The sequence below is a fragment of the Kryptolebias marmoratus genome, linkage group LG1, assembly GCF_001649575.2.
Source record: "Kryptolebias marmoratus isolate JLee-2015 linkage group LG1, ASM164957v2, whole genome shotgun sequence".
NCBI classification, from domain to species: domain Eukaryota; kingdom Metazoa; phylum Chordata; class Actinopteri; order Cyprinodontiformes; family Rivulidae; genus Kryptolebias; species Kryptolebias marmoratus.
In genome coordinates, this window is record NC_051430.1 from 28,774,407 (window position 1) to 28,792,572 (window position 18,166).

General features: G+C 39.9%; 3 protein-coding genes and 1 pseudogene across 4 annotated transcripts in view; 3 read left to right on the plus strand and 1 right to left on the minus strand.

Moving 5' to 3' along the window:
- Positions 1-18,166, minus strand: part of sh2d3cb (SH2 domain containing 3Cb) — a 34,364-nt gene that overhangs the window by 6,275 nt on the left and 9,923 nt on the right. For both annotated transcript variants that reach the window (XM_017427862.3, XM_037975682.1), the window contains 4 exons: positions 16,479-16,518; positions 15,462-15,590; positions 12,945-13,339; positions 11,923-12,026 (listed from right to left, as the gene is read on the minus strand). In XM_017427862.3, coding sequence (XP_017283351.1) covers positions 11,923-12,026; positions 12,945-13,339; positions 15,462-15,590; positions 16,479-16,518 — 668 coding nt within the window. The remainder of the gene's footprint in view (positions 1-11,922; positions 12,027-12,944; positions 13,340-15,461; positions 15,591-16,478; positions 16,519-18,166) is intronic.
- LOC112450926 lies at positions 431-4,954 on the plus strand (annotated as a pseudogene).
- LOC108242795 (UDP-glucuronosyltransferase 2A2-like) lies at positions 441-7,865 on the plus strand. Its single transcript, XM_017427865.3, has 2 exons — positions 441-543; positions 4,990-7,865. The coding sequence occupies exon 2, from the start codon at positions 5,004-5,006 to the stop codon at positions 6,579-6,581; it is 1,578 nt and encodes a 525-aa protein (XP_017283354.1). The 5' UTR covers positions 441-543; positions 4,990-5,003; the 3' UTR covers positions 6,582-7,865.
- On the plus strand, positions 462-13,293 carry LOC108242796 (UDP-glucuronosyltransferase 2A2-like). Its single transcript, XM_037975688.1, has 2 exons — positions 462-543; positions 8,524-13,293. Exon 2 carries the CDS (start codon positions 8,538-8,540, stop codon positions 10,110-10,112), a length of 1,575 nt encoding a protein of 524 aa, XP_037831616.1. The 5' UTR covers positions 462-543; positions 8,524-8,537; the 3' UTR covers positions 10,113-13,293.

Here is an 18,166-nt window from a genome sequence, read left to right on the forward strand (position 1 = left end):
TAGCCAACACAAATGTGGTAGTAACTCAGTCAGTTTTACAGATATTGAGCTACAGTTTGGTGTGACAGTCATCCTTAACACATTCTTTGAAAAATAACACATCTTGCAAAAACTCTAAGTTGATCCCTTTTTCACCATAAGATGATTTTCATTTAAAAACTCTGCCATGAAAAGCAGCGGGCAATATGCATTCCTTCAAAAAAAATACTAGGCCTTAAATTAAGGATGTGCTTTCGAGTTGCTTTGCCTTTGTTCTACAAAAACCTGCAGCCATAGATTGATGCTAGGTCATTACTACATCTAAAGTTTAACTCGGTTCACCAAGTGCACAAATCTCTGCTCAGCCCTCCCCGGCATTTTTTTTTTTAAATCCTCCTGCCGTTTCGTACAACCCACACTATGAACTTTAGTCCTGTTTTCTCAGTGCCAACACCCCCCGGGCAGCTCCGACTGTCAGATGAACATCTGCTGTGAGGGAGGCTGGATGCACAAACAACGAGCTCCAGTTCAAACGTGACTTTTGTGCTGGCTGCGACACGCTCGGTAAGTGTTGACAAGAATGAAAGGCAGGCCGTGTCAGAAATGTAGGGGACATTAACACTTACAAAAAAAGGAGGTTTTAATGGTTTTCAGTGTTTTTTAAAGATGTTTTGTGAATGAATGCAGTATTAAATCCTAAGTAGTTAAAGATAGATGCTATTGTCGAACAGGACCAGTGACTTTCAGTTGGTTCCTGCAGAAAACATAAACTATGACTTTAAACTAAATAACCTCACTGTAAAGAACAGATTTAATTATTTCTGATGGTCTTGGATACCCTAAAAAAATTGCTTCCTGGTTGCAGAAGTTTAAGATTGCCTCATGTTTTCCACAGGTTCTGGCCAAGCTTACAGTTTGGTTTATAAAGCAAAGACAAAGAAAAAAATGTTCTGGAGTTTTCCAAATTTTTTCCACGTGTATGAAATATGTGTTCTCTTTCTGATCTCTTCTCTTTTGTTTGCATTTTCTTAAACATTTCCATACAGAGATTTCTATTAAAACTTTCTGTGAAAATGCAGTGTGCATCCTGAGCGCTGAACGGCTGCTGAAACTTGCCGAAGAAGCTAAAACTGAGTTGTTAAAGTTAAATCAGGCAGAGCACAAAGATGAAATGAGCAGAGCACAAGCCAAAAACTGAAAATGAGAAAAAGGTAAAGGTAAAGGTAAAAGCAGCAAAACTGTACAAATGCTAAAGCTAAAAAATGTGAAACAGTAACTAAAATTTGCAAATTAAATACTATGAGCGAAAAAAATGATCTGCAAAACAGCTACGATGAGCAAAACTTGGCAGAACAAAGTACTGTTGACTCAGCATTCACAGTGACATTAATTCAGCCGTTAGGGAAACCTGAACCTTTTTCATATAGTATTAGATAACATCATTAACTCTTTAGAAGCTGCAGCTGTACTTCTTGCAAGTACACCTTGAATAAAAGAACCTTTCAAACTCTCGCCTTGAAACATAAAAGCACAGCCTCTAAATCTGCTTTCTGGCTACTAAGGTGTCTTTATCTGAACACATAAACACAAAGCTGTGAAACTTTAGAGAATGTCGACTAAATGTTCCTGTAAATCCCCTGAGATTTTCATGAATGTCTCCATTGTGCAATCAGGAAGCTGGTACTGATCTGGGAGGTATGTCATTATTGAAACAAAACACCTCAACATTCTGAAGAAATCAAACATTCTTTGTGCAGAAACTTGGCATGTGTTAAGTTAGCTTTGGACATACTTTACTAACATTTTTTTTTTTGCTCTGAGTACAGAAACTTTATTTTTCAGTCTTTGGAAGTTAGAAACATAAAATAACAACTGACCTTCATATGTCATTGTGAAGGTTATTTTAAAATTTGCTTAAAACTTAAAGAAAATCTCACATAGCATAAAGTCTGAAAGAGTTAAGCAGGCCTAATGTCTTCACATTTCTTGTCAGGATTTCTTTCAGAGATGTACGGACTGACCCTGGTGACACTTGCAGTGTTGCTCTGCTCATCATTGATAAATGGAGGGAAAGTCTTGGTGTTCCCTTTGGATGGAAGTCACTGGGTTAACATGAATGTTATGATTGAAGAGCTTCATGCCAGATGCCATGAAGTGACCGTGATGCGTCCTTCAGACTCCTGGTACATCAAGGAAGACTCCCCTTACTACAAGACCATCACAGTTATGTCCTTGGGCGATTCTGATTTGGACATTGCGTCATATGTCACAAGAACTCTAAAACTGCGACGCGACGGTTCTTCTTTGGACTCGCATATTTCTAGTGCATGATGTGACGAAACAGTTGTATCTTATTCATAAGCAGGTGCTTGACATGATGGAAAACATTTTTGAGGATACAAAACTAATGCAGTCTTCGTGACGCCAAATTCGATCTGGTTCTCACTGATCCTGCAACTGGTGGAGGAGTACTGCTAGGTCACCGTTTGGGTCTTCCACTTGTCTTCCACCAGCAGCAGAGCTAACTGATAGGATGACATTTATTCAAAGGGTCAAGAATTTCATGTTCTACATCTTCACTTATTTCCAAGTTTCGTACGTTTTGGATCCAAACTACAAGCCCTTTGTCCGTCGTCACTTTGGCAGTGATGTACATTACATGGAGCTGTTTCAGGCAGCTGACATCTGGCTGATGAGAAACGATTTCACCTTTGAGTTTCCACGACCTACAATGCCAAACGTCGTATACATCTCAGGATTTCAGTGCAAACCCTCCAAACCTCTCCCTAAAGATCTGGAGGATTTTGTCCAGAGCTCTGGGGAACACGGTGTCATTGTGATGACAATGGGAACTCTGGTTGAAAAACTTCCTGAGGATGTCACTGAAGACATTGCTGCTGCTTTTGCAGAACTTCCTCAGAAGGTGATCTGGAGGCACAAAGGCAAGAAACCATCAACACTTGGCAACAATACTTTAATCCTGGACTGGTTGCCACAAAATGACCTCCTGGGCCACCCTAAGACCAGGGTGTTTGTGGCTCATGGAGGCACCAATGGGGTGCAAGAGGCCATCTACCACGGCGTCCCTCTGGTTGGGTTACCCCTCTTGTTCGACCAACAAGACAACTTCTTCAGGATGGCATCAAGAGGAGTGGCTAAGGTCCTGGACTATGGAACTGTGAATAAAGACATTTTCCTGGAGGCGTTGAAGGAGGTTCTTTATGAACCGTCCTACATGGAGAAGATGAAGCAGCTGTCCAGCCTGCACAGAGATCAGCCCATGAAACCACTGGACCAAGCCATGTTCTGGATTGAGTTTGTCATGAGACACAAAGGAGCAGCACATCTGAGGACAGAGTCCTACAAGATGTCCACGATCCAGTATTACTCGATTGATGTTATGGCATTCCTGTTGGCAGTTATTTTGCTAGTATTTGCCTGTTTTAGTTATGTAGTAAAGGTTCTCTGTCAGAAACTTTTTTGCAGAAGTAAAGTCAAAAAAGAATGATGAATATGCCAAATAACAGACAATGCATTCATTTCAGAGTAGCATTTTAAAAAATCATCTGCTTCGAATGATGCTCAAATGTTTTAGATTTCTCACCCATTAACTAATGAGGAAAGGCACCAGCAACCCTGAACAGCTTCTAAAGACGTGTTTTTTTAGATGTGTCGCCAAGTAAAGAAAATGTGCGTGCAAAAAGTCTAAAAACATTAAATCTCTTTTAACTTCTAATGAAACTCTTATATTCATGTAGGTAGAAAGTATCTTTGAAGGTCATGCACCGTAATAACTCACTTTGGAATTTGTTGTAAATAAACCCCCATAAACCTAAATTATTGTGTCCTTCAGCTTCTTAAATGTGATTTCAGGGACTTCAACTAACTTTAGATCCCCAAGAGTGATAAGCATAAATCAAGTTAAAGCTAACTTCAAGCATTATTATTGTTTATGTTTATGCTAACCATTGTACCACTGTATATTTGTTACAATAAATATAGGTCTCTGTGTGGAAGTCTATAGCCCCACAAAATGATGATAAAAAAAGCAAACATGCTGCATATAAAACAAACTACATAAATGCAGAAATGTACAGATATAAAATGTTATCTTCTTATGTTTATGCTCACGTTTAGATATTTTTGGGACTTTAAAGGCTTTGTTTATGTTCTCATGTACACTTGGGCGACACCGTTGGGACCTTCCTAACTTCTGTACTCTTGTTAACTTGCATGTATGATTTGGGTCAGTTGCTCCACACTGTTCAACTTATGGGTTCACAATTTCCCACTCCAGCTCAATAAGTTCGTTATTACCCGCTGGTTTGCCAGCTGTCAACATAAAAGAAGTTTGTAATGTTTTCCACCAAGGATTCAAATCAATTTTGGTGTTTTTGTGGCTCCTGAGAGTTAAATTACGCAATTGTTGATAATAATAAATACTCTTACACAATATCTCTTTAAAACGGCCCTTTTTTATTTATTTCTTCTGCTTGGGATCATACCTGCAGGTTTCGTTGTATGTTGCGTCTTTGGTGCCACCTTTGGTTTGGTGGTTTTATAATCACACACACGATCCACTCACACAGTCCAAGTGGTCACAAAATCCACACAAGAAAAACAAAATTACACCAAAACTCTACAGTAACTATGCCAGGTGCTGTAACACCACATACAAGCCTTGTTTCATTGAAATAATAATAATTTTTGTCTAGAAAACATTTGTTGTATATCAACAGAACTTCTGAAATACTTAAAAACTTTTGTTAGACGTTTTGATACAGCTGTTTTTCTGTCACTAATGGGTTGTGCATTGCATACCAAATTGGAGCAACATTTATTTTAGCCATATGTACTTTTCATGTGGCTCAGGAAATTTGCAGCCATGGCAAGTTCTGTCCTTACACAACTCTGTATCAGGGGCATGCATTTTTATGGTGGTAGTGGATACTTTCAACAAGTCTGATTAGTTAAGAGAAATGGAGCTAACATCTCTGTATCTCCCATCAGAGTCTCTGTCAGAGATGTACCGACTGAGTCTGGTGACACTTGCAGTGTTGGTCTGCTCATCATCCTTGGTAACTGGAGGAAAGGTTCTGGTCTTCCCTGTGGATGGAAGCCACTGGATCAACATGAAAGTCATCGTTGAAGAGCTACATGCTCGAGGACATGAAGTCACGGTGTTGTGCCCATCAGACCCCTGGTACATCAAGGGAGACTCCCCTTTTTACAAGGTCATCAATATTAATTCTCCTGCTGGTTTTGATAGGGATAAATTTGAGTCGTATGTTATAAGAACTCTGGACATTCGTCGCCAGGGAGCTTCACTTTGGACTCGCCTTTCTCTTGTGCATGATCTGATGACACAAACCTATCTGATGCATAAAATGGTGCTTCAAATGGTCAAAGTGATTTTTGAGGACGACAAACTAATGCAGAGCCTCCATGATGCCAACTTTGATCTGGTCCTAACTGACCCTGCATTTGGTGGGGGGGTGTTTTTGGCTCGTCGTTTGGGTCTTCCACTTGTCTTTAATGCCAGATGGACTATTCAAGGTGAGGGGCATGAAGTGATTGCACCTTCCCCATTTTCTTATGTTCCTATAACAGGATCAGAGCTGAGTGATAAGATGACTTTTATTCAGAGGGTCAAGAACATCCTGTATTACCTCTTCACATGTATTCAAACTTGGTATGTTGTGAGATCAAATTACAAACCCTTTGCTCATCATCACATCAGCAGTGATGTAGATTACATAGAGCTGTTTCAGGCAGCTGACATCTGGCTGATGAGAAACGATTTCACCTTTGAGTTTCCACGACCTACCATGCCAAACGTCGTATACATCTCAGGATTTCAGTGCAAACCCTCCAAACCTCTCCCTAAAGATCTGGAGGATTTTGTCCAGAGCTCTGGGGAACACGGTGTCATTGTGATGACAATGGGAACTCTGGTTGAAAAACTTCCTGAGGATGTCACTGAAGACATTGCTGCTGCTTTTGCAGAACTTCCTCAGAAGGTGATCTGGAGGCACAAAGGCAAGAAACCATCAACACTTGGCAACAATACTTTAATCCTAGACTGGTTGCCACAAAATGACCTCCTGGGCCACCCTAAGACCAGGGTGTTTGTGGCTCATGGAGGCACCAATGGGGTGCAAGAGGCCATCTACCACGGCGTCCCTCTGGTTGGGTTACCCCTCTTGTTCGACCAACAAGACAACTTCTTCAGGATGGCATCAAGAGGAGTGGCTAAGGTCCTGGACTATGGAACTGTGAATAAAGACATTTTCCTGGAGGCGTTGAAGGAGGTTCTTTATGAACCGTCCTACATGGAGAAGATGAAGCAGCTGTCCAGCCTGCACAGAGATCAGCCCATGAAACCACTGGACCAAGCCATGTTCTGGATTGAGTTTGTCATGAGACACAAAGGAGCAGCACATCTGAGGACAGAGTCCTACAAGATGTCCACGATCCAGTACTACTCCATCGATGTTATTGCATTCCTGTTGGCAGTTAATTTGCTAGTATTTGCCTGTTTTAGTTATGTAGTAAAGATTCTCTGTCAGAAACTTTGCAGAAGTAAAGTCAAAAAGGAATGAGTGTGAAAATAATAATGCATTTTAGTCAGAGCAGAATCAAAATGTGATCATGTAGTCATGACCCAGCTTGTCATATGTTCTGCATTACAAGTTTTACTGATTTGATAGCAAGTTTAAAAATCTAGAAATACACTCGTACCTTTTAGAGGTTTTAGCTAAGGTTGTCACTTACTGGTAGATGTCTTTGTCTGTTACTTCCAAAGACTCCATATGATTGTCTGGCGTTACAAATTTAAGTTTACTGAAAAACTTGATCTTTTTCATTTTCATTACTTGTGTTTTTCTACTTCAGTTTTTTTTAGAAGTGTTGTGATTGTTTTTTTTGTTTTTTTTACTTATTTACTTATTTTTTTTTACAAAGCATTGTATTCATAAAAACTACATCTAATTAATTTAGTAAAAGTTTACAAATATTTCCATGTAGCTGACTCATTTAAGCAAGAATATCTCTGAGGAGATTTACAAAAGCTGTTTAGCTGTAGGGAAATTATCTGTGTGGGGTTTAAATATTTGTGTCTATGTACTGGTGTAGCCAAATATAAATATATGTGAAGTAAAATGCAATAACTGCTAAAAAAATAGTATTCACTTCATTACATCAGCCTGCTCTTCAGTTCAAATCATACTTTCATGTTCATTTTTAAGGCAGTTTCATAAAACACTTCAAGCGGAGCCTTGAACACCTTCTGGGCACCTTGGTGTGATTTCTGAATGAGCCAAGGTGGCGAGGAGGGGTCGATGTGTCCTTGTGCTGTCAAGTAAAGTATTAACAGAGGTGAAACTGTCAATAAGTGGAAAGGTAAGATGGCGTTGTAGCTCAATAATCTGATGACATACTAAATCTGCAACAACAACAAATAGATTTATTACTGAGGTGAAGATTGATGATGACATACAGCAACTTGGTATTAAGTAAAAAAAATTGGTTAACCACAAAGAAAATCGCTAAGCTAAATTAATTTGTCATGCTCCACGTAAACACAGCTGAGTTCTGCTTCATGCATCTTCCGGTTCCTCTTTTGGTGAAGCTCTCTTTGGTTTGATTAGTTATTTTATGATGCTTAAAGACAGGCCTTTGCACTCTATGCTCAACGGCTAATGTCACAGCTGATAAAGAACTAACTATTGACAACATTTGACAGAACATCATCAAAATGACTGGAGTACCTCTTTAATATCTAACATTTATATGTCTAGTTTGCAATTAGTTTGGACAATGAACAGTATCTCTTGGATGTTTACATTTTTCTTTCAATACAGAATACAAACTATTCAGAAACTCTGGTTTGACGTTTTGGGTCAGCACTTACTGTTTCACTTTAAAAAAATGTATTCATATACGTATACAGTTGCAGCTTCAATTAGGTAACCCCATAAACACTTTAAGTTGTTAATTTAATTCAGGAACTCTGCAACACTGTGAATTATATATTCATTCACCCTCTCAAGGCAGGCGTTGCAACAACATATCTGATTTTTCCTGTTACTAAAACTTAATTTGAGCCTGAGAGGGTTAATAACAAGAACTTTTAGAAATGATGGCCACTTAAAAAAAAAAGCTGGCTCGTTAGGTGGTAGTAAAAGAACAACCGAGAGGTTTAGCGAAGATTTGCAATTTTGGCAACCAGATCCGTCAATTCAGGTACATTACAGTAGTTTTGCAGACTTTTGGTTGCAAAGAATGCAAAACGGTAAGTTTTTCCTGCATAACTATGAACTACAGCTGGCATAAAACCCCAACTTCCAGTGGTCAGATTCATTCAGTGTCCATGCTTTCCTGAACTGCACTTTAGTCAAGTTCTAATAAACTGCTTACATTTGCAGAAAACCAGCAGGCTAATTTAATCAACTCTGTGTCTGTATGCTGGTGAGCACTTTAAACAGAAGTTGTTGGGGTTTTTTTTTAAACAAACACCTCTAACATCTTTATATCTTCTGTCAGGATTTCTTTCAGAGATGTACGGACTGACCCTGGTGACACTTGCAGTGTTGGTCTGCTCATCATTGGTAAATGGAGGGAAAGTCTTGGTGTTCCCTTTGGATGGAAGTCACTGGGTCAACATGAATGTTATGATTGAAGAGCTTCATGCCAGAGGCCATGAAGTGACCGTGATGCGCCCTTCAGACACCTGGTACATCAAAGAAGATTCACCTTACTACAAGACCATCACAATCTCTGCTGCTGGTTTTGATAAAGATAACTTTGGGGAATATATCATGGAGACACTAAACATGCGTCGCCATGGCTCGTCAATTTGGACTCGCATTTCTATAGAATATGATCTATTGAAAACCTTCTATCAGATGACCAAACAGGGTCTTCAAACGATAGAAGAGGTTTTTGAGGATACAAAACTAATGCAGCGTCTTCATGACGCCAAATTCGATCTGGTTCTCACTGATCCTGCAACTGGTGGAGGAGTACTGCTAGGTCACCGTTTGGGTCTTCCACTTGTCTTTAATGTCAGATGGACCATTCAGGGCGAGGGGCATCAAGCAATTGCACCTTCCCCACTGTCTTATGTTCCTATACCAACGGCAGATCTAACCGATAGGATGACATTTATTCAAAGGGTCAAGAATTTCATGTTCTACATCTTCACTTATTTCCAAGTTTCGTACGTTTTGGATCCAAACTACAAGCCCTTTGTCCGTCGTCACTTTGGCAGTGATGTACATTACATGGAGCTGTTTCAGGCAGCTGACATCTGGCTGATGAGAAACGATTTCACCTTTGAGTTTCCACGACCTACAATGCCAAACGTCGTATACATCTCAGGATTTCAGTGCAAACCCTCCAAACCTCTCCCTAAAGATCTGGAGGATTTTGTCCAGAGCTCTGGGGAACACGGTGTCATTGTGATGACAATGGGAACTCTGGTTGAAAAACTTCCTGAGGATGTCACTGAAGACATTGCTGCTGCTTTTGCAGAACTTCCTCAGAAGGTGATCTGGAGGCACAAAGGCAAGAAACCATCAACACTTGGCAACAATACTTTAATCCTAGACTGGTTGCCACAAAATGACCTCCTGGGCCACCCTAAGACCAGGGTGTTTGTGGCTCATGGAGGCACCAATGGGGTGCAAGAGGCCATCTACCACGGCGTCCCTCTGGTTGGGTTACCCCTCTTGTTCGACCAACAAGACAACTTCTTCAGGATGGCATCAAGAGGAGTGGCTAAGGTCCTGGACTATGGAACTGTGAATAAAGACATTTTCCTGGAGGCGTTGAAGGAGGTTCTTTATGAACCGTCCTACATGGAGAAGATGAAGCAGCTGTCCAGCCTGCACAGAGATCAGCCCATGAAACCACTGGACCAAGCCATGTTCTGGATTGAGTTTGTCATGAGACACAAAGGAGCAGCACATCTGAGGACAGAGTCCTACAAGATGTCCACGATCCAGTACTTCTCCATCGATGTTATGGCATTCCTGCTAACAGTTTTTCTTGTGGCATTTACTGTTCTTATTGCTGCACTTAAATTTGTCTGGATGAAGGTATTTTCTGGCAGCAAAATCAAAAACGAGTGATATAAAATAAGATTTAGTACGATTTAATCAATAGATCTAATTAAAGTCATCTCAGTTAGTTTTTCTGCTATATAGTAAAATTTCAGGGCAATTGTTTGGGGTGGTGGTGGTGGTGGGATGGGGGGGATCCAAGCTTCCAGATACAAATAGAGAGCAGAATTCTCCTTTTCTGTTAAAACTCATAGTCCAGCCTAAACCATAAATTTATATGTTATTTGCAAGTTAATAAGTTAGCTACATGTCAGCTACAGTTCAGAAAAAAATCTCAGGAAATCTGCCAGAGATATAATTTGATCCACTTCATTAGTATATTAAATCTCATAAATGGCTTTTTGAAACAGTTTAAAACGTGGCTAGATGAATATGCAGTAACTTAAAAGCTTTGGGCAAAAAACTCTAAAAATAACGCCTCTCTAACAGAAGTTTTGACACTGGTGTGTTTTTGGTTCTCTGCCTGAATCGTCAACCAAAAAAATCTGTCGTTCACCAGTTCTGCTGGGCAGGCGGTGGAACGTGTGCCAGGAGGCTTTGGACACTGTTCTTAAGTCCATTTTTTAAAACAATTATACTACCGCACCTATTAAAATGAAGCAAAGTAAAATAAAGTAAACAAGTGTCAAGTGTCTTTAAGTGCATATAACCTAAATAGATAAAAATGATTCAATACTTTGATATATTTTATTAGTTTTACTAACAGATAAGCATAAATAGTGTGTTCATATATTCAGCTTAAACTGCAGCATTTTATTTAAAATTTGCAGAAATTTAAAAGGAATAGAATAAAACTTGCATCAAAGCTGCTTCCATCAGAATAAACTGAATAAACAGTGTCTCAGACAGAGATAAACATGTTTGTGTCTAACAAATGAGATAAACTTGATCTCTATGTGTCACTTTAATTTAAACAGATTATTCTACATTGACATTTTTAATACGGGTAATTTTGCAGGCTTATTATTTGTTATTTTCAGATTAGCATGGTTCAAATGAATCTACTGCTTTTGAGCTTTGGGTTATTGTGATCCGTTTGCACATGAAAGACATGTTAAAAGTTTATTTCTGACATTTCAGAAAATGTAATTCAGGGACATATTTGCTGTGTTTAAGAATTTTTTTTGCAATAATTTTGTAATTCAAGCTGCAATTGTTGTTTACAGTCACACTGCTTTAATGTATACTTGGCTGAATCTGTGAAGGATACAAATATAAATGAAGTTTGACAAAATGCATTCAAATAAAGTTTGTCAGAACGTATCAGCTCTGTGGTTTATCAGAGGTTAGGATCAGGAATATTTGTATTTATGGGTGAACGTCATGCAGAATGGATCATCAAGATGAAAACTGGAGAAATGTTTTGATTGACTGTGTTGCACACAAAGCTGGTGAACAGAAGAAGATGTTATTCTACATTTTTAAAGAAAAACTACAATATATCAGTGTAGCTTCCTGAACCCATTGTTAAAATTCTGATTTCAATCCTTCATGAGCGACACCTGCAGGTAAAAGAGTGTCAGTGAATTTCCATCAACCTGTGTTTATACATAAAACAGTTGGCCAGATTTACCAAACCTTTACATCAACAATAATAATGATAAATATCACAAAAATAAAGGTTTTGCACTTGAAAGAGGTAAAAAAAAATCACCAATATTGATTGAAAACCTTCGTTTGTGTTACTTCTGATTTTCTCCTTTCTACAGTTTTATTTTGAAGTTTGCGTCTTTATGGAGCAAGTCTTTATTCTCCTTTAATGTTTAATAAAATGAGCATTTCTGAGATCAGATCTAGGAGGAGAAACAGTTTGACTCACTGCGGTCGTCGGGAGAGGAGATGTAGGATTCTCCATCAATCATCAGACACGGACTGTCAGGCTGACCAGGAACCTCTGTCCTTTTGTGTTGGAGACATGAAGGACTGGGGACATGGGGACAGAGAAGAAAAAATAAGAAACTAAATCAGCTCATTTCCTTTCTCCTATTAGTGGTTAATTTATTTATTAACCTTTATTTAATCAGGCAAATCCCATTGAGATCACAGATCTGGGCTTGAAGGCAGCTTACCATGTACGTTTTTAGACTGGGAGAAAACCAGAGTCCTTAATGACTCCTTAAATTAAAGAAAAATGAAAATAAAAATTTGGAAACAGCTGCCAGCTACCATTTGTGTTTGTTTACATATGAAAACAGCTGAAGTGACAGAAAACAGGTCAACAACGGTGACGTTAATGGAAGAGCCATTTGGGATCAAGATGTCAGACAGTTTTGATGTTTTGGTTCATATTTAAGCTCAGATTTGTTGAGTAAAGTGTGTAAATAAAGGATATTTGTTTACATTGAGCATGTACCTGCATGTCAACACACACGGAAGTAAACATTTTCAAAAATGCACCATTTAATAAAGTTCAGGATGACCTTTTTTATGTTTGATTTTATAGTTTGCAATAAGTACCTTCAGATCATTTTTTGTCAAACGAGATTTATTTGGATTCAAAACAGGAAGTAACAAAATAAATGTAAAGTAAATATTTAGATTTATTAAGTGTGGCGATATAGTTGAATCTTCACACCATCTTGTTCAGTTTTGTCTATTTTTGAATATTCTGAATTAGTATTTTGCAAGAAGTCTTACTGAGCCTGAGAATTGCTGTTTTTATTTCATATTTTTTTATCTTTTTTTCAGTTAAATCAGAATTTATGGACTCCAGTTAATTTCTCTGTTATGGATTTATGTGTTAGATTATTAAATGCAGGCAAAGAACACAAAATCCTTGTAGCTTGCAACTAAAACGTGACATTTTGGAAATAAAAGCGTTTAACCTGAGCGAAGCGTTACCTGTTGGGTCGAACTCTCCCCCCTCCCCCCACACCTCCACTCTTCAGTCCTCTCTGGTGGGGGTGGGGGCTGACGGCAGTGCAGAAGGTCGCCTCCAGGAAACTGATGGGCAGCGTCCTGTTCACCGGTGTGTGAATCTGAGCACCGCTGCTCTGGGTCAGAACCACTCGGCTGCCCACGTAGTAATGAACCAAAGCCGGTAAGGAGTCGAAGGCCTCGCCCTCCAGGCCGTACCGGACCTGGGTGTACGTTTCACCGGACAGAACCACCGTCTTCCAGATGAGGAAGTGAAGCGTTTTCTGCTCCCAGCTGCAGGTGAGGACGAAGTTGCCCGGACTGGACTGGGAGTCCCTGATAAGGAAGTCACCGTGGTTCAAAACCAGAGTCTGCGACACCTGCAGAGACATTTAATCCATTTATTTTTTCACATATTGTCAAATATAAACACACGTGTCACCAAATCTTCATGAAACTGGGTTTGAATCTGTTTTATTTTTATTAAATACAACAATGCTTCAACAGTGTTTCAGTTTTTACTCAGTCCGATCATAAAACTAAAGGCCTAGCATTTCTCGAAAGAATGCATATCGCCTGCCACCTTTCACGCCAGAGAATCAGACTAAGATCACCTTATGTTAAGAGAGAATGAAGCTGCAGAAGCCTTGCAAACCTTGCAAACAACATAAAGCGCAATCTCATGCAATATCACAAGATAACACGCTCAGAGTATTTGTTGTGAATGACTCTCAGCTACTACCACACCAAACTTAAGCTCAAAATCTCTAAAATTGACTGAGTTAAAACCATTTATGTGTAGGTGAGGTCACATAGGGTGGCTTTCTTGAATTGGACTATCTTCAAGTTAATCAGTCGTAGGTCTACATGCAGTGACTACTTTAGGAGAGTTTCACTGAAATCGATCCAATTATTCATATATTTTCAAACACACAACACACAGACACGAGTAAAACCATTATCACCTTCAGCGGCAGGTGATAAACATAATATTGGAAATAAGGTGATACAGTATGGACCAAGGCAAAATTTACACATTTATGAATTAATATCTACTCATCTAACTTTTTGTGTGAACGCAGTGAACAACCCATACTTTTAAATAAATTTAGACAGTTTGGTCAAAATAAACCAACAGGTTGATTTAAACATCACCTCAAACTGTTGGTTTAAAACAGGGGCTTGAGCGGGGCTCCCTCTAGTGGTCAAGTAGCTGCATTACACTGGCGCCAAATCATATTTTTAAATCTAATTTCTTACATGAAAGTTTCAGCTTTAGGCAAAATGGAAAGAGCTCATTTTATCAATTTCAGGTTAATAATTAAATTTAACTCATTCGATTTAGTAAACAATCATTAAAAAGGCCAAATATCCCATCACTTTAAAGTAATTCACAAAATACTGCGTTGAACTGCAGTGAAACCCTTCAGTTTTAGCAGGAAGTGACAGAAACCCTGACATCACGGATCATTTGGTCGTTGTGGCTCAGGTGGTCCCCTGACCGACTGATCGACTGACCACCGGTCCGAGCAGGAAACGTCTTCTCTGACTGAAGCAAAACTTTGAAAAACTGCAGCTGCCTTCAACACGTGAGATTATTATGGTCTACATCAGACAGAAATCTAACTGTGTGATAATTAGTTCTCAGCCGGTCTGGCTGAGCAGCAACACGATCATTTATTCACAGCTGTGTTTGTTTTATTCACGATACAAGATTGAGGGGGTTTTTTTGTGTGCAAGAGATGAATCATTAAAAAAAACTTTGGGTTTTCTCAAACTTCTGGTGGAAAAATACCTGAAATTTTCCCTCCACTGCATCACATAAAGCGTTCAGCTAATTTTACATGACGTTGTTGGTTAAGATGTAATTTCCTCAATTTCCTTCGAAGCCCTCTGAGGTAATCCACCTCAGTGCCTTTAAAAAGAACCACTCTACACCGAGGAATCGGCTGAGGTTATTACACGTGGTTTGATTGCTAACTAATATAAAGCCATGTGAAAAAGAAGGTTTGTTTTGCACCTCTCCAGGTGTTAAATTGAAGGTAATAAACTCCAAAATAACAAAACTGCATTCTGTCATTGTTTAATTTCACATGAATAAAGCCAAAATGCAGGTTTAGATGTGAAGATTAGATCTTTTTATTATGGCTTCTAAAGGTCTACTTCAGGGGTGGACAATCCTGGTCCTCAGGGCCACCATCCTGCATGTTTTACCTGTTTCCCTGCTCCAACACACCTGATTCAGTGGTTAAATCACCTCTTCATGTTCTGCAGAAGCCTGTTAATCACCCATTGATTCAAATCAGGTGTGTTGGAGCAGAGAAACAAGTGAAACATGCAGGATGGTGGCCCTCGAGGACCAGGATTGGCCACCCCTGGTCTACTTGTTTGATTTTTGACCACCACTGTATGCAGAAAGAAACACCAGAGAAGAAGAGTATGTTCTCTCAGCTGATGGTTACACTCAGTTTTTATGTTTATTCTCGTGAAAGTCCAACCAACCTCCCAGGGGATGCGTCCGTGGTACCAGGCGTGGCTCTTCAGGTTCGAGCCGCTCAGCTTCAGCTCCTCCTCCAGCTCCTTCCTCAGTGTCTCTGATGGCGGCTCCAACCAGAACTTCTCCTTGCAGAACTTAAACGGCATCACAGGTGGAGAATCAGATGCGCAGCCACGACATCCGAACAAGAAAAGACCAGACCGAAGCGGAGCCGTCTAACTCTGCCTCCTTAACCCCCTGCCTCCTTAACTCTGACTCAAATCAAACTGCAGCTCTCTCTGCTTCTTTTTTATCAGACAGAGAGTTAGAAAAAAAAGAGGGAGGACGGATGGACATTTCTGGCATTCCCACAGTGGAGGCACCAGGAGCCTGAAATAAGACTCAGAATGTCAGAGTCTTGGCCTCGTCGCCGCGGCAACACCACCGCGAGACAGGGGTCATCGCTCAGCACCCTTTTGTCCGCCGTGTCTTTCTACAAACAAAACAACAAAAAGAAGCTACTGTATATCAGGAGTTTGTGTTGAGGATGGGCTGGGAATGCGTCCCCCCCGTCCCCCGACACCTCCCACCCCCTCAGCGCTGACAAAACCAAACTGAATCAAAACAGCTGGGCGTCGGGCCAGGACCACTTCAAAACAAAACAGGTGTGTGTGTGAGAGCAATCCTCTGAAGAAAAGCTGTAATCTCATTAGCATTATCATTCGTTCCCGGTTTATCCCACTAAGACAAACATGTTTGTCCACGGCCCAGTTTACAGCCGATGAAGCGGAAACGCTCTTCATTTCTTCCGCCGGCGGTCACCGAGGCAGTTTTAAAGAACGTGAACATTCCCCGAGTTTTTCATGTCCAAATATTCGACTGAATTGGAGCCGCGGCACCGTGAAACAGAAGAAAACAGGAAGTCTGATAAGAGGAAGTGAAGATAAAGCAACAAGGGGGAGAAATGAAATCTAACGAGATAAAAAAAAAAAGGAGAAGAACAACAGATTTTAAAATAATAAGAATCAAAGGAAGAAGCTTACTTTGACATATTCTCCACTGCCGCTGGTCACTTCTGAACTCCTGGAACACGAAAACAAACATGAGCAACAATAAAGCAAATATGAGATAAACAGACTTGTTTTTATTCAGCTTGAACTGGATCTTAGTTATTTTGAGTAAATCTGAATGAATTCGACTGAACAATTAGGAACTGAAATCGTAACTAAACTACACCAGAGTTTAATTCTTTGAATTTTATTCCTGAGTACAAAGAAAAAGCATTTCTTTCTTTGCCTGTTAGCAAAGAAAGAAAAATCTCTCACGAAGCAGTGGACAAATTTTAATGAAACTCTCAGACAGTAACCGCTGTTCGCTGGTCTATAACTGATTAACTTTTGGAGTCAACCCAGTTCAAGATGGCCGCCTCAGGAAACTGTAAGCAGACAATCAGACAGTCTCTTCACTGTTGGATCTTTCAGGTCCGAAACTCTTTCCTGCGTGAGGTTTTCGCCCGTCTTCTCTGACCTCTTGCAGCAGAGAGCTCATTCGACACCCGCCCAGCAACACAACAACCTTCTCCAGGGAGGATGTGGAAAACCTGTCGCAGAGTGAGAATTTGAAAACGGACGCACATTTCTCTTCCTCCTGCCGATCCAGCAATCGGCTGGCTTCTCACCAAGTCTGACGGCTCTGGGAGGATTTTTTCCCAGCTGGTGTGAAAAAAGGGGAAAAACTGCAGCGGTTCCTAAACGGACGGCTGTGAAGTGTTGTGTCAGAGCAACTGGCAGAGAGAACCCTCGTTTTTTCTCTGTCATTCTGTTCTTTCTCAACATATTTCAGCGAGTCCAGGGAGGTGACCTTTTGTTCCCAAACACAAACTCTGAGTACAGATGTGAACACACAAGTAAAACTCCCAGCATTCAGAAGCTCGTGGAGACGATCCGAAGCTCTGATTCTCTGACTGCGTTGGTTTTTATTGTGATTTTTTTGAGTTAAAACTGTTTTTTTAAGAACATAAACAAACATACAGCAGGTTTAATAACAACACAGATTAGTTATTCCCTGAAGATGTAAAGCTCTGCTGCGCTTAACATTTAATTTTTTTAATTTAACGTCAACGTTGCGATTATTTTCAGACAGACGAACAAACAGGAAGCGGCGGATGTATTAATAAGAGCTGGAAGTGGAGTTTAAAGATGGTATCTTATTTATCTAAATGAAAGCTGAAATATTTCCCAGCTTTCAGTCAGCAGATACGTGTTCAGTAAACTTACAACAAATCTGAGCCCACATCTTATTAGTTGGGTCAGTGTAAGTGCAATCCAAGCAGAGCTCACTTCCTGTTTGCAGAGGAAAACGATGGATTAAAATAACATAACGAAGACTCGCTGGAGCTTCCAAAACGGTTTAAAGCAGGCAAAAAGATGAAGCCAAGAGGTGAAACTAAACTGGGCTTAAGTCAACAGGTCAAAAAGACCACTTTAACAAAATTCCGTCCTGATCAGAGTGGAAGGTTTATAAATATGACGCCTCAAAGTTATATGTTTTTATCTGACTGGGTGTGAAGAAGAACCCTTAAAAAACCCAGTCGGGCTCCTAAATATGGGGCGCCGTTTGTAAAGGAGCTTGTGCTCAAAATTCATGCCTAAATTTTGTCACATTTAGCTTCAAACACTGTTTTAAAATGTAGTGTTGATTTTCTGGTGTCACTTTTTACAACATTTAGCTA

Coding starts and splice junctions, on each gene's coding strand:
- LOC108242795 (XM_017427865.3), top strand. CDS start 5,004: ATGTACCGACTGAGTCTGGTGACACTTGCAGTGTTGGTCTGCTCATCA.
- LOC108242796 (XM_037975688.1), top strand. CDS start 8,538: ATGTACGGACTGACCCTGGTGACACTTGCAGTGTTGGTCTGCTCATCA.